General features: G+C 46.3%; 1 protein-coding gene across 1 annotated transcript in view; it reads right to left on the bottom strand.

The window, feature by feature from the left end:
* Positions 1–14,936, bottom strand: part of ZNRF3 (zinc and ring finger 3) — a 219,651-nt gene extending 204,715 nt beyond the window's left edge. Inside the window, exon 1 of the mRNA XM_075898926.2 lies at positions 14,572–14,936. Coding sequence (XP_075755041.2) covers positions 14,572–14,781 — 210 coding nt within the window. The 5' untranslated portion in view covers positions 14,782–14,936. The remainder of the gene's footprint in view (positions 1–14,571) is intronic.
* Positions 14,937–15,618: the final 682 nt, after the last annotated feature.

Below are 15,618 nucleotides of genomic sequence, written 5' to 3'. Positions count from 1 at the left end.
TATGTAGTCTAATCAATGGTTTTATACAGCTGCTTGAGGGTTCTCTTAGTGCAGCTGCCTGTGTGTCTGCCAGCAAGCAAAGCAACATCAAATCATGTCTCTTCTCCATGTTTCACCTGGGACCACTCAAGGCACAAATTACTCAGCCTAGTGTAGTCACCCTGTCCCAGAATCACATCTGCCAGTACTTGGCACAATGAGGCCATGTGCCAATTCTGTCTATGGGGCACTATTGGCCACAACTGTTGGCAACACAAGGGCTGTAATTACATTTAATCCATCCTACTCATACGGATCCAGACTTAGCACAAGTGAGACAACAGAACATGCAACCAGTTGAAGAAGTTTTATGTTTTAGCCTCTAACTGCCTATTTGAAAGTTCACAGAACCTGGCAGAAACAGAGCTGGTATTGCAAATAGGCATTGTTTTTAAACAAACAAAAAAACCCATGCCTGACTTTTGCTCATAGCTTGGCTCTTGTTAACTTTGCTTTACAGTAGCAGAGCCTCGCTTGAGTCCAGGCCACCTTAGGCTTTACACCAGGCCCCATATACCAGGTGTTGTCTCTGGCTCTACCTCTACAGCTGCTCACATTTTGAAGGTTCTCAAATCACAAGAGCTAAAAACTTTACATCAAAGTTTAGATTCTACAGAAGAGGAATTTCTTGGTCTTCACACAAACTAACATGCTCAAATTTTTTTAAGTGACACCAACTCAAATCTAGTCTTTTTAAAAAGAGGTGGTAGAAGTGGTTCAGGTTGCAACATCTACCTTTTAAGTCCCCTGACAATTTTTATTCTTTAAAAAAAAAAAAGACTCACTTATATAGTTATTGTTCTCTCAAAGCCATGATCAAAACAAGAGACTAGGAGAGAGAAACAGAAACACTGACAACTATGGGTCACAAATGCCCTACATAACCAGGTTCTTCCTCCTTCTCATCTTCCTACCCAGTGTTTCTTGCACTTGTTTACCATCTAACCTAAGATGTAAGAAGACGGGGAACCAAGCTTCTGTGCCATCATAGACCTAGCAGAATAGGGACCCAATACAAGCTATGGGATACCACCATTACAATACTCAAGGTAACTGGTATGAGTAACCTCAAAAGTATGTTAAGTGCCTCCATTCAGAGAGAGAGAGAGAGAGACACACACACACACACACACACACACACTGAACTATATGCAGGTAGAACTAACTTAGCAATCTCTTTTCCACCCTTAACACTGCCAAGGCAGGTTATATTTCAAGAACAGCAGCTGTCTGTCATGTATCCACTATACAAGTTTGTCCACCTGACTGTTTGTTTATTCAAGAGCTAGGACTACCAAATTCAGTACATGGTTCCCTCTTGTCATAACTTAAAGCAAGGTCAGGGTTTGGTTGTGCCAGGACAACGGAGATGTGCTTGGAATAGGACTGCTTTTCATAAAGCTTCCAAAAGAGACAGTCACCAGACAGGTGAAAGGGGTTGGCTGGGGCATGGCCTAAGCCCCCACCTCCCAGGCATCATCAGGGATTTAAAAAGGAACACTGCTAGCTGTTCCTCTTCATCAGAGAGCAAGGAGAATGCAGTTTACTGCATCCCTCACTCTGGCAAGGGCATGCAGAGGCAGGCAAACCTGGACCTGCCCCAGGTGGGGAACATGCTTGAGAGGTGCCTCTCACCTGGCCCCAAGCTGCTGCAGTGTCAGAGAGCTGGGTTTGTCTTCTCTCCCTGCAGCATCCTGCACACTGAACCCTTTATCACCACCCCAGAGCAATGATTTAAAGGAAGGAAAAAAAACAAAAACAAAAACACACACGCAATTGAGTTAAGGACCCAAGCAACATCAGATAAAGCTTCTAGCTATATTTAAGCTGGAACAAGTAAAAAGGCTGAGATCACAAGATCAAATGCTGCCAGGCTACTGTGTGAGGAACTCATTTCACATCACTGGTTGCATTGTTTTGCACAAACATTCTGCTTTCAATAATGCTTGTTACTTCTCGCTTGTGAACGAGAAAGGACTAGTTATCATGTGGTTAGGCTATAGCTCAAGTTGCCCAGCACAAAGATTTTTCACTCTTCCCAGTGCCGTGCATCTATGCACAGTTCAAAATATTCCCTACAGTGAGCTGATTTAGAACACTATCTCCAGGGCTCTGCACCAGGGTAATGTTAGCACATTACACCAGGCAAGAAAGTTAGGTATCTTTTAAACTGACTTTTTCTCTTTTATTATTAAGATCAGAAAACATTGATGCTAAATGCTTTAATCATAGTTGTTTGTAGCTGTGTAAGTCCCAGGATGAGAGAGAGAAAGCGGATGAGGTAATGTGTTTTATTGGACAACTTCTGTTGAGCAAGAGACACTTCAAGTATACACAGGGCCCTTCAGGTCCGGGAAAGCTACTCAGTATCAAAGCTAAATGAAGGAAGAGATTGTTTAGCATGAATGGTCTCTTATAAGGTGAAGTGCACAGTTAACACATCTGCCGTAATTCGACAAAAGGTGTTAATAGGTTACAGACTGCTGTAATAAACCATAAATCCTGGGTCTCTTAAATCCATGATTGAGTGTCCAGCAGACTTATGAATTGAAGCTCCCAAATCTTGTCTTCTGAAGGTGTTGTGCAGGTTCTCTAAGGACGGAGACCTCAGCTATCACTTTGTGAAAAGCATTTACCCATGGGTAATATGGGGTTCTTAAGTGGGTTCCACCACACATCCATTGAACTCTATGAAGCACTCCCACAACTTTCTGGGCATCATAACTGCAAGTATATAGAACAAACTAGATTGCTCGGTGCCTTCACTGTACATTGCCCTACCTTATGATCTCTGGATTTCCAGAGTCACCTGAATTCCCTTGGTTTGTAATGCTTAGTTATAGGATAGTTATAACACGCCTGCAACTTTCATCCTTAAGTTACTAGTGTGTACTCACTATTAGTTTGTGTCTTGGAATTGAAGAAATTTTGGGCCCTTATATATTTTGGTAACCTCTCATCATAGTCCTCTGCGTGGCCCCAGAACAAGTTATCAGCACTGCCCCTCGGTAGGAATCCCAGAAGCCTGGGGGAAGGACTAGCAAAGTAATTATACAATTCAAATGCTTCAGAGAGGTAGCTGAGTTAGTCTGCAACAGGAAAAACACAAGAAACAATAGACTAGTAGCACCTTAAAGACTAACAAATCATGTAGATGGGATCATGAGCTTTGATGGGCACAGCCCACTTCTTCAGATGACCGGAGTGTTAGAAGTCCAGATCCAAGAATAAATAAACAAATATTCTTGGATTTGGACTTCTAACACTCCGGTCATCTGAAGAAGTGGGCTGTGCCCATCAAAGCTCATGATCCCATCTACATGATTTGTTAGTCTATTTGTTGTTTAAGTTTTTATTAATATAATGCTGACATACCCAACCTCCTGCTTAAACAGACATCACTGATAGGGTACATGCTAAGTGCTGAGACATGAATCTGGTTTTAAAAACACCTTGTGAGCTGGCAGGACCTAACTAAAGACATAATTATAAGAAAATACCTGGTTGAAACTTACAGATGTGCATGCTAGGCTATTGCATACATGAGTGGTGCAGTAATGTAAAGATTGTTTGCTTAACCCAGGGCAGATACCCTCAGGCAAGTCAGTGACAAAACCTCTAGAACAGGGCAGAAACAAGGAGGTTGAAATTAGAGGAAATACTGCACCATAGTTAGGTTAGCAAAGGAGAGGAGTCAAGGTGTGAACAATTCCTGGTTGCTTTGAAGACACCGTCAGGAACACCGCACTTGAATTTTGGCTCACCAGGTACCAAGAAACTCATAAGGCACTAGTACTATGGCATTCCCCTGCTGAGGGAATAAAGATGTGAATCTAGATTGCTCTGCTCAGAAAGTAGCCATAAAAACCAAGTTTAAAGGCAAGATTAGTCCAGATATACTTCTGGCTTTGGATTCAACAGGGAAATAAGCAGGCTCATCTCCATCCCCTGAGTTTACACACAAGGGCTTATTAGAGGTTCTATTCCAGCTCTACTAAGATTAGTAGTATGAAACTCCTGCATTCATTGCCAAGAAACCAAATTCCAAAAACAGGAGGAGGGGAGGAATTCTGAATACTGATCACCGCTGATGAATATGTTGCTCTCTGAGCTTAGGGTCACAAGCAATTTCAGAGAACTATACTTCAGCAGATGTCTGGAGTCGTGCATAATAGGACACTACAGCAGTACCTTATCACCACCTTAATGACAATGCATCCAGAAGAGATGAAACTAATCAGTTGTCTTCACATTAAAAAAAGATAACTGCCCCAAAAATCCAAAGCACTTATAAGCCTAAACCATAAATAATTCCATTTCCTTGTTCAGATTAGTCCATAGGCTCTCAATTTGAGAGAGAAAACAAAGCAAAAAACACACACACACACACACACACACACACACACACACACACACCAATCACTAACTATGGATGAACGAAGAGACAAGAAATGAAACTTTCCACTAACACATACAAACTTTGCTTAAGCCCATACCCTCTAATCACTGGCACCCTTCTCTTCTAGTTGCAGCTTTTATTCCAGCTACGTGCTTGTCAAGAGTCCAAGCCCGACCCCCATTATGCTTCAGTATTTATAGATGACCTTCATCTTTTTTCCCCTGAAAGATGTCAGGCAACTTGACAAGTAAGTGGACTCTGACCCTACATGATCCAAGAAGTGAGACCCAAACTATTGAGTTGTTTTTACTGAGCCTGCTTAAGACTCTGGATTTTGTTTCTATGCTATTATACTCCAATATCAATTATTTCTTGTGACATGTCTATACTAAGAGAACATCCAATCAAAATATACAATTCCAGATATGCTAATTATGTAGTTGGAGTCAACATACCTTGATTTGAGGATACCCACCACCCCACCAGTTTCCCTTTACACCTTGCAGGAGTTAAGAACTGGCCACTGATGGGCACACCCTCTGGGTTTGATTTAGCAAGTCTTAACTAGACTCTAAATCAAACTTCAGGAAGATCAATTGCAGCAGTGTCAATGTCCCTGGATGCTCTACCCTTCTACTGTCACTTAAAGGCTGACTAAAGCACAATCTCTGTTACTAGGGCAAAAATGAGCAAAAAAGAAACCAGGAAGACTGAAGTCCACATCCCTGGTCTTGGTCTACATTAAGTTTCTTTTCTAATTTACTGAAACCCCTCCTCCCCCCCCCCCCCCCCACACACACACACACACTAACAGTCCAGCAGGCTCCTCGGCTAAGTCTTTTTACATTCTTAGATGTAAGTTATCTGGGCCACCTGATTTAAGCATGTCCAATGTTAGTAGCTACTGTTTAACATCCTACTGCAATACTATTGGAATGGAATGAGTGCATTCATGTGATGACAATATCTATTCCCCTCCCCCAACAAGAGAACTGAAATATTTACTTGACAAATTCTGCCTCTGATACATAATTCTGTGCATTTCGAAGAAACTAATAATCAGGATTCTTTATTATAATATACTTAAAACTGCTTCTCAGTGTCCTTAACTCAGGTGGCAATGGATTTCTACTGGAGTACCTTGTAAGGATGTTAAAGGCTAGTCAACTATCTGGTAAATATTTGCTTATCCCAGAGGTGGCCAACCCATTCCAGACAAAGAGCCACAATAGCAGTGCACACAGCATGAAGAGCTAGGGCAAAGTTTTGTTGAGCCAAAAACAAACAAAAAAACCACCACAGCACTGGGGGGAAATAGGTGCTGGTACACTGTCCCAGGGCACGGCTGCTTTTTTGGGGGGGAGGGGTTAACTTTTCCCCATATCTTTGCAGCCTTGCCTTTGGGGGGGGGGGGCGGAGGTGCTCAACAACTTTGCCCTGGCTTTTCACACCATCTCCACTGCTATTGTGGCTCACAAAAAAAACATTGGGAAAGGGTGAGAGGTGCAAGCTCTAGGAGGGAATTTGGGTGCAGGGGGTGATGGAGAAGGGGAGTCTGGCTCAGGGAGGGGGCTCCAGGCTGGAGAGTGTTACGGTCAGGTGGAGGGTTGGGGTGCTGTGCAAGCCGCAGGTTTGTGGCTGTGAGGGGGCAGGAGTTTGGGCTGGGGTGTGTGAGGGGCTCAGGGCAGGGGGTTCTGGTGTATGATAGGCTTAGATTTGGGGTCTGCCAGGGGGGTTCCAGTGTATGATGGGCTCAGGTTTGGGGTTTGGGGGGTGCAGGAGTGTTATGATGCTGCTGTTAGATGGGGCTTGGCCCCAACTGGGGGCTTGTTGCTCAGGCTTCATTTTTAAATAAAATATCATGTCAAACACAATGTGTTTCAGCGATGTCTTTATTTATGAGAGGGGCTGGGAACCTGTTTTGAGTCGGGGTCACTGACCCACAGAAAAGTCAGTTGGGGGCCACATAAGTGAGATGCAAAAAACCAACCTCCCCACCTCCCTCAAACCTCACTAATGTGGCCCCAACTGTGCTAGTGGGGTCAGCAGACAGTGTGCTGGGGCAGAGTACTCATGGAGGAGGGTGGTCTGGCCAGAAGGCCCTGGGGCCAGTACCTGGGGATCCCAGGAAGCGCATGGGCTGCTCTTCCCCTCCCCTAAACAGCTAACGTGCTTCCTGAAATGCCCAGTCTGTCACTCCGCCGGGGACTTCCTCCCCCCCCCCCACTCCACTGCCTGTCTGCAGAGTGAGTGAGTAGGAATCCTGGTACTGCATGCCAGCTCCAACTTTTCAGGAAGCGTGCACTCTTCCTCTGCTCCCCACAGCAGCCGCGTGCTTCCTGAGAAGTTGGAACTGGCATGCAGTACCAGGATTCCTACTCCTTCCACTCCTGCGCAGGCAGGCAGCAGGGGGAAGTCCCTGATGGTGCAACAGACCCAGCATTTCAGGAAGCATGTCAGCTGTTTAGGGGAGGGGAAGAGCAGCCTGCTCTAACCCAGGCCCCCTCCCCTTCCCCAGAGCCAGCCTCTGCGCCTCCTCCTCCCCCCCCCCCCACGCTCTACCTCAATCCTCCTCTTCTCCCCTTCCCCAAAACCAGGCACAGACACCCCCCACCCAATCCCCCTCTCTTCCTCTTCCCCAAAGCCAAGCACGTACACACCCCGCTCTAACCCCATCCCCCTGCTCTAACCGAATTCTCAGGCCCCGGAGCCGCCACTACAGCCGCATGTCTCCCTCCAGGTGCTGGGGCATGTGCTGAGCGGCCAGCTTTGAACAGGAGCTGGCTAGAACACCATGCACAACCCAATCCTCCTCCTCTCCCCTTCCCCAGAGCCAGACACCTCCCCTCCCTGCTGTAATCCCATCCCCCTCCCCCCAACCTTATGCCCGGGTCCCAGAGACAGAGCCGCTGCGCCACATCAGGGACGCCACGTGCACCCTCCCTCCCCAATCCTCCTCCCCATCCCTTCTCCAGAGCCAGGCATCTCCTCACTCTAACCCAATTCCCTTACCCCCCCCTCTTCCCCAACCTTATGCCCAGATCCGCTGCCACCACTACTAAAGCCACCACCTGTGCTCAGCAGCTGGCTGCTAGCACGTACAGGATATGATGCAGTGCGCTGGGGGCAGTGAGCGGAACAGGGCAGGCCGTGAGCATGCATGCGGCTGACAGCGGCCTGGCCATGAGAGCAACTGACCTGAGCAGTTTCATCAGGAGTTGCAATTTTTTTCCACGGGTCAGCTGTGTGGCAGCTGTCCCTTTGAACCACACATTTGCACAATTCAAAGGGGCAGCTGTGGGGAGCTCCAGGGGAGCAGCAAAGGGAAATGAAGCACGGAGCCCAGGATCCGCTGGGGAGTCCCCTTCTAATTCCGGGCTCCATGGTTTTGAAATTCACAAGAGCCCCTGCTGGGGATTCTTGTGCATTTTAAACAAGGCACCTGCATGCAGCCCAGAGTCAGCGGGACTTCCCACTGACTCTGGGCTGTATGCAGAGTTACACATTCCTCGGAAATGTACAAAAACTCCAGGGGAAATTGACAACTTCTGATTTGTATTTATTACTTTCATCTTCCCCTTCCATTTGTCTTTATATCTCACTTCCCATAGAAAATCAGGTTACTTTTTAACCAAGAGAATCTTCTTCCTGGACAGTGGCTTTTGGGGCATCAAATGTAAACAGCTCCAAAATTATTCACATTTTTCGGATTCAATTCCTCCGCACAGCTGACTTGGCTCAGAGTAGTTTTCAACTTTTGTTGAACTGGCCCTTTTAAAGGCTGACTAGATGCACCATTGGTCTGCTTTTTATTCTGTTTGCACATTATAAATGGAATCATATGATGCTCCTTTACTTCTGTGAGAAGTTACTCTCTCAAGATGAAGTCTAGTACAGAATTCCTCAGTTTTAGTTACAACACATTTCAAGTTAGAAAGTCATCTATATTTTAGATTAGGGATGTAAAATCCCATTTAGTTAAGAACTTTGGTTAACCAATTAAACAGAGCAGGAGGGGGAATGCTCTAGGCAGGCTGGAGCAACCCCCTGCCCACCATGGGAAGGGTGTTGCTACAGCCCCTAGTGGTTAACCATAATCAGTAAGCCTCTCTCATTAAGAGTGAATGGGTAACTAATTCTAGATCAGGAATGCGAAGATTACCAAACACTGATTTCAGTACTGGAAGCCTGAAACTACCAGCATACACCACTTAAACTGAAGTCTGCCCTAATCATAGAGCTTCTTTTCATACACCTAGACTGGCACCCTATTCATTTAACAGCCTGTTTAATACTCTGGTTTGGTGCTCTGTAGAAGACACCAACTAAAACCCCATTATACATACACTTGTGTTAAGACATTTATCATTCAAGATCATTTCCTTCCAATTTATTGATGACTAAAATACTGAGTGGGTTCCCTCCCCTACACCTTTCCCCTTTTGCCCACTTGATTCTTCCTAAATAGATTATAATTAGGGGGCTATCAGTTAATCCACATGATTAATGCAAAAATATTAGTCTGATTAATTGCAGTTTTAATCCGAATTCAATTGGTATTTAACAGTATATTACATATTTTGGATGTTTTTCTACATTTACAAGTACACTGATTTCAGTCAGAACACAAAGTGTACACTGCTCACTTTAGATTACATTTACACTGTAAAAAATGACACTTTAATTCCTCATACAAGTACAGACAGTCCCCGGGTTACGTGGATCCAACTTATGTCGGATCCCTACTTAAGAACGGGGTGCGGGAACCCCGAACTAGCTGCGCGCCCCCCCCCCCCCCCAGCAGACCACCGAGACGCGCCGCAGTGGTCCCGCCGCCCGCATCTTCCGCGGCGAGAAAAGCTGCTCCCCACATCTCCCTGGTCTGCTGGGAAGAGGGGAGCCCCAGCAGACCAGGGAGACGTGGAGCAAAGCCGCGGAGGACGCGGGTGGAGGGACCGCAGCGCGTCTCGGTGGTCCCGCCGCCCGCGTCATCCACAGCGAGAAAAGCCGCTCCGCGTCTCCCTGGTCTGCTGGGGCTCCCCTCTTCCCAGCAGACCAGGCTTTTCTTGCCGCTGGTCAGTTTCAGCAGCGGCTGACTTGGGGACACCTGGGGCAGAGCAGCTGGGGTGCTGCCGGGTTGGTCCAGTAGCGCCAAGGAGCAGCACTGTGGGACCAACCTTGCAGCATCCCAGCTTCTCTATCCCAGGTGTCCCCAAGTCAGCTGCTGCTGAAACTGATCAGCGGCTGATTCCAGGAAGCTCAGGGCAAAGCAGCTCTGCCTCGGGCTTCCTGTAGTCAGCTGCTGGTCAGTTTCAGCAGCGGCTGAATCGGGGACACCTGGGGTACAATATGTACCAGTTCCGACTTACATACAAATTTAACTTAAGAACAAACCTACAGTCCCTATCTTGTACATAACCCGGGGACTGCCTGTACCAAAATGCAAGCTCTATCATTAAAGTGCATCTTACAAGTGTAGATTTTTGTTGTATAACTACACTGGGAAAAACCCATAAAAAACTTCACTGCCTGCAGTCCTCCTTATTGTTCAGCCACTCACTCAGACAGCAAGTTCACATTTCCTGCAAATGTAGATACACACTTCATATTTGCAGCGTTACCTGAAAGTGACAGCAGGCATTCACATGGCACTTCCGTAGCCAGCACTGCAATGTATTTGTGCGCCACACATGCTAAACATCTGACTCAAATTAAGAAACTGAATATACATTGGTCTTTGGAATCATTATTAATCAAAACTCCTTATTAGCATGGACGTATGTTCTCTGTGGTGTTGACTGAAGCATGAAGGGACCTGGTTTGTACACATCTTGTAACACCAGCTACTACAGTGCCATGCAAACACGTGTTCTCACTTTCAACTAACATTGTCAATAATGATGCTGGCTTCTTATCTCCTGCAAACAGACTTGTGTGCCTGACTGGATACAATAAATAGGACTGAGTAGACTTGCAGGTTCTAAAGTTTTACATTTTTTTATATATTGCTACAGTTGTAAATTGAGTTTATGATAAAAAGACTGCACTATAGTACTTTTAAGAGGTCAACTGAAGAATACTCTTTTGTATTTTACAGCATAAACACTTGTTATTTTTCAAGAGAAAATACACCGTTCTGTGTTGCAACTGAATATATTCAAGCGTACAAAATATCCAAAAATAAAAGTGGTATTCTAGTGTTTAATGGGGCTTTAAAAAAAAGTCACTTGACAGCCCTAGTTATCATCCCACCAGATTTCAGTAATACCAAGGAATTCCAATTCCTTATTGGTTACCAAGGTTCCTCAGACATTTTTTACCTGCTTATCCTTTGGTTCCTTGATTTTCCTTCTCATTTCTGTTGTGTGGAGGGCTCATACCTTCCTTCTTTTTATGCTCCCCTTTTGTTATTAGTTTAACACCCTCCTATCTAGCCAGTCTACCCTTACGAAAACTGATCCCCCCTTCTGAGGTGAAGGCCACTCGAAGTGCACAAGTCCTTCCTCCCCACAAAAGACTGCACAATATTCCATTCTTACCATCCATACCCTACCCAACTCTAGAGAAACATCCTGTGTGGTTTTGGGAAGAAACATATTGAATATTCTGAACATTTGTTGCTAATACATAACTACTGGATCAGACTGTTAGTCAATTTAAGGGCTACCAGATGTACAAAAACCCCAAAGGACATGCTTTACCAAAAAAAAACCACCCTCTTCACTCTAGTCACACTGAAGTGTTAATTCACCTCTGAGATATACCTCCCTCCAGCCAGACTCAGTTCAAGTAACATGAAAAACTGTATCACCTTTAGACAGAAAACTGATAAGTAATCATTTGATAAGCCTTATATTAAAGAAATTATGCACTTTTAGCTTTTATTTCTGACAGTTTAATTCTAATGCTTTCGAGACAAGCCAGCAACAGGAACTATTAATATGGGGCAGACATTGTACAAACACCCACATTTCCTTTATTCATTAAATTAATGGAGATTTCAAGGTCCCTTCCAGTTCTAACAGATAGGCAAGGTCAAGGTCATAGAGTCCAGTCCCCTGCCTTCACAGCAGGACCAAGTACCATCCCTAAATGGCCTCTGGAAGGACTGAACTCACAACCCTGGGTTTAGCAGGCTCAAACCACTGAGCTACCCCTCCCCCATTTCTAAATATTTCAATTCAAAATATACATTTCCACATTTTTTTAAAGTCATCTCTTGAATGAGAATTTTCTCATTTGTTTAAATGAACGGTTATAATATTAGCTATAGTTAGACAGATCTTTAACATAACCAGCCAAGTGATGTGCATTTCCAAGCTCTGGTGAATTTCAGCTAATGATCCCAAGCTCTAATATATATCTATGAAATCTGTTAAAAATGCAAGCCCTTCAGAAATTATACAAACAAGATTAGACACCATACAACTCACTCACCCGAAGAGACAGAGAGCAAAGTGACGTGCTACATATCTAAGTGTCGGAGCACACAGAGGAAGTGATTTTGATAGTGCTAGTTTTACCTGCTTTGGAATGACATCTGGCATACAGTTCACCCTCTAGTGGCTGAAATACCCCAGTATGAGTTATTTACATGAATTAAAATCTCGTTTGATTTCTAACACAGTACAGCTTGGAAGGTAAAGTCATGGCTGTGTATGCATGCACATAAAACCATTACCAAAAAATTATGCACAGTAAAAAAAGCAAAGTAGTTTTCTTCATTAAATCTTCCCTTCCTCCCCCCCAAAAAAACCCACAAAGTTTTTGGTTTTGCATTTTTTAGTACAAGGCAAAGCAGCTGGTCCATATCATAATAAAAGGTCAAGGAAGATTCACTTATCATATTTGCTTCTGTTATGTCACTTCAAATCTTTAAAATCTATTTATGTCTGTATATTTATATTTTAAAAGCAAGACAGTCTCTCAAGTTCTTTCATAAAGCCTCTCAACACCACATATTCAGAGTTTCATCTCATGCCAAATTTTCATGCTAAAAAAACAAATTTTAGTATTGTAAATCAAAATGGGACAACTTGATTTTTCCAGGAATGTATGTGTTTTGGCCCATACAATCATTTTAAAAAGTTAAAAGGTAAAGTCAATTGCTTCATTCCTCCATCAGCAATCTGATTTCACAATTCTTCTTGTAACAAAATTGTGTCATTTAGAAGATTTAAAGTTTCACGGTAAACTTTCATAAGAAAGCCAAGAAGGGAACAAGAACACTCTCTAAAACTACAAAAAGAAAATTTAGTATTTGTATACAGAATTCGTGCTCAACAAACCAATTCCATGGATGCTGTAAGTGAAATAAGAACTATTCGTGATTACTTAAATGGTATTTTAATAAGTTTGTTAATTTTCTTTACTTAGCCTACCCAAAAGAAAAATTAAGTCAATAATTGCTAATAACTGCAAAGGAATTAGATAAGTACTTCAAAAGCTCCATACAGAATAGGGAATAGAATATTTCTGCTATACTAACATTGGCTACCTGCACAGAAGAATAAAGCTAGTTTTAAGAGATGTTTAAATTTTGTATTAAATGGCTAACCAGAGGTTAGGATTGAGTGAAGGACTAGTGAATACATCAAACAGAGTGACCCAAGAAAGCTGAATACAGAGAAAGAACAAGGTAGATCAATCAAGTATTTCAGCATCAGAAATTGCATAAATGGCTAGAAATATATATATATATTCTGTTTTCAAAAGTTTTAAAACAGCAACTTCCACAGCTCCCTGGAATAAGCCTCAAATCAACTTTCAAACATTTTTAATATATAACCAGTGCCCAACCAACCAGGGTAAGCAAGACCATTCCACAGAAAGCCAAACTGTAGAAAAAGCTACATAATTCTGCAGAGACTTTTCAGCACATAAGGGAAAAAAAAAAATCACAAAAACCGATAAATGGGCAAAAAAAATCCAGAACCACAGCTTCTTGATTGCTTTCTCCAACAAACTTAAACACAATACACTTGAATACTTCCCTCTTCCACTTGCTACAAGAGTTGATGGGGGAGTCATATGGGCTCTCACACAGCATACTGGAGTTTTAATGCTTTGTTTTGCAAGCTGGAATGGTCAACCATTTCTACTCATGCAAAAACCACCTAGCCAGAGATGTAGTATTTTACCATGAGGCACAAGAGTAATTAATCTGTTTTCATGCAAGCTTTGCATGTTTTGAGAAGTTCCCCAGCATTGCAGTTTCCCAGGGGTAGCATACATGTAAGCTGGGCACAGGCACTTTCACCACCTCGTCTAACCTGGCTAAGAGCTGGTTTTTACTACTGTGCTGTGTCAAACTGTTGTTCCCAGTCTACCTAGAACTGTGTTCATTACTGCAAGTGCAAAATCTGTTAGAGTAGAAACACTGTATATTCCAAGAATGCAGGGAAATCCTAGCTACAGTAATTGACAACAAGCCAGGTTCACTCAGAGGCTGAGGAAAGGAACTGTCAATGGGATTTCTTTACAGCAAGATTCTAGCACATACGTCAAAGCCCCAAGCGAGCCCAAAGCACTGTGATTCTCAGGGGATGAGCAGGGTACCAACAAACACTGAACGCCAACACGACCCAGATGTGCACACCACTTAAGCAGGTTTAAAGAGACACCAAGCCTTGGCACTATGTAGTTTACATCCAGAGACCCCCCTGGAGTTTCTCCAATGCCTTTGCAAAGGCAGATGAACAGCATCAGTTACAAGCAGTGAGTTAGCCCCACGGCCTTCCTTCACATCTCAGACAAAGTAAGCCCCGCACCAGCAGAGCGCTGGCGATGCCTCCACACCAAGCTCCCTTTGGAAGGCAGCCCTCTCCCCTCAGAGAGGGAGAAGTCCCCAGGCTGCTGCGCTCCCGTGCCGGGGCAGGCGCCTCGCCAGGTGAGAGGGGAGCCTGCCCCGCCGCCAGGCCCTGAGCCCGCAGGACGGCGCCGCAGCCGCGCCCCACGTGCGGCCCCAGGGCCAGGCCCGGAGCAGCCGGCGGGGCTGGGGCTGCAGCGGCGACCAGGCCGAGCCGCCGCGGGGCGCCAGGTGCGGGACGCGGGCCCAGGGCGGCGCGGAGCCCCCGGCCTCGCCCGGCCCAGCGGAGCCATCTTGGGCCCGGCCGGCGGCGCGCGGCGCTCACCTGCACGATCTCGCCCTCGGCGCTGAGCGTGGCGCCGGCGCGCGCGAAGCGGCCCTGCAGGCCGGTGCTGAAGGTGCTGTAGTGGCCGGCGGCGCTGGGCTCGAAGAGCACCACCTCCACGAACGCCGTGTCCCGCGCCAGCGCGCGCGGCCCCGCCAGCAGCGCCAGCAGCAGCAGCGGCGCGGCCGGCCCGGCTCCGGGACGGGGCATCGCGCGGCGGCGGCTCCAGCTCCGGGGCGCGGGGAGGCTCCTCTGCCCCGCGGCGCCCAGCCCGGCCCCGCGCTCCGGCTCCGCGCCTGCTGCCAAGCCGCGTCCCTTTCATCTGCTCCACGTGACGGGCCCGGGCCTGGCCCCGCCCCGGCCCGCCCGCCCCGCCTCAGCCGCACCTGGCCGGGCGGGGGCCCCGCGGCGCCGCGGGCCGGCTCTCGGGCTCCGGGGGCAGCGAGCCGGCGAGAGGGGCTGCGGGCCGCGGCCCCGCCATGCGCAGGCTGCGGCCTGGGGCCTGGGGCGGGCGCCGCAGGAAGGGGCCTGCGGGCTGGGTCCTGTCGCTGTGGGCAGGGGCCTGCTTGTCAGAGCACCCTTGGCCGGAGCAGTGCCTGCGGGGCAGGGGCATCCCAGCCATCGCCTGCCCGCCTCAGAGCCTGGCACTCGCCCTCTCCCGACCGCCTCGCCTGGGGGGGAAGGAGGCAGCCTGTGCAGTACACAGAGGCAACACGTTTTTCTTTTGGGAAGGTTGGTAACCATTTTTCCTTTAAGGGATGACCTGTAGGGATGACTCACCAGCAGATTCACATGGAGGTAGGCTGGGAGTGCGCCTGAACACTTGTAGAACAACCTATCCAAAACTGGCTTTAGCCTTGAGCTGATGGGAAATGATAAGATGCGCAGCAAAAGTGTATAGCCATGACCCAGCTGGTGCTTTGCAGAGGTCTCCACTTGAACTAGGAAAGACACCTAGTCAAACAAGCCAACACTCTGGGGGTTTGCCACCATAAGTGAAAAGTGGGGGGGTTTCCCCCATGAAACCTTATGTCCAAATAAATCTGT

Source organism: Pelodiscus sinensis, chromosome Z, assembly GCF_052426305.1.
Source record: "Pelodiscus sinensis isolate ZL-2025 chromosome Z, ASM5242630v1, whole genome shotgun sequence".
NCBI classification, from domain to species: domain Eukaryota; kingdom Metazoa; phylum Chordata; order Testudines; family Trionychidae; genus Pelodiscus; species Pelodiscus sinensis.
This window is presented reverse-complemented; position numbering and strand designations above follow the sequence as displayed.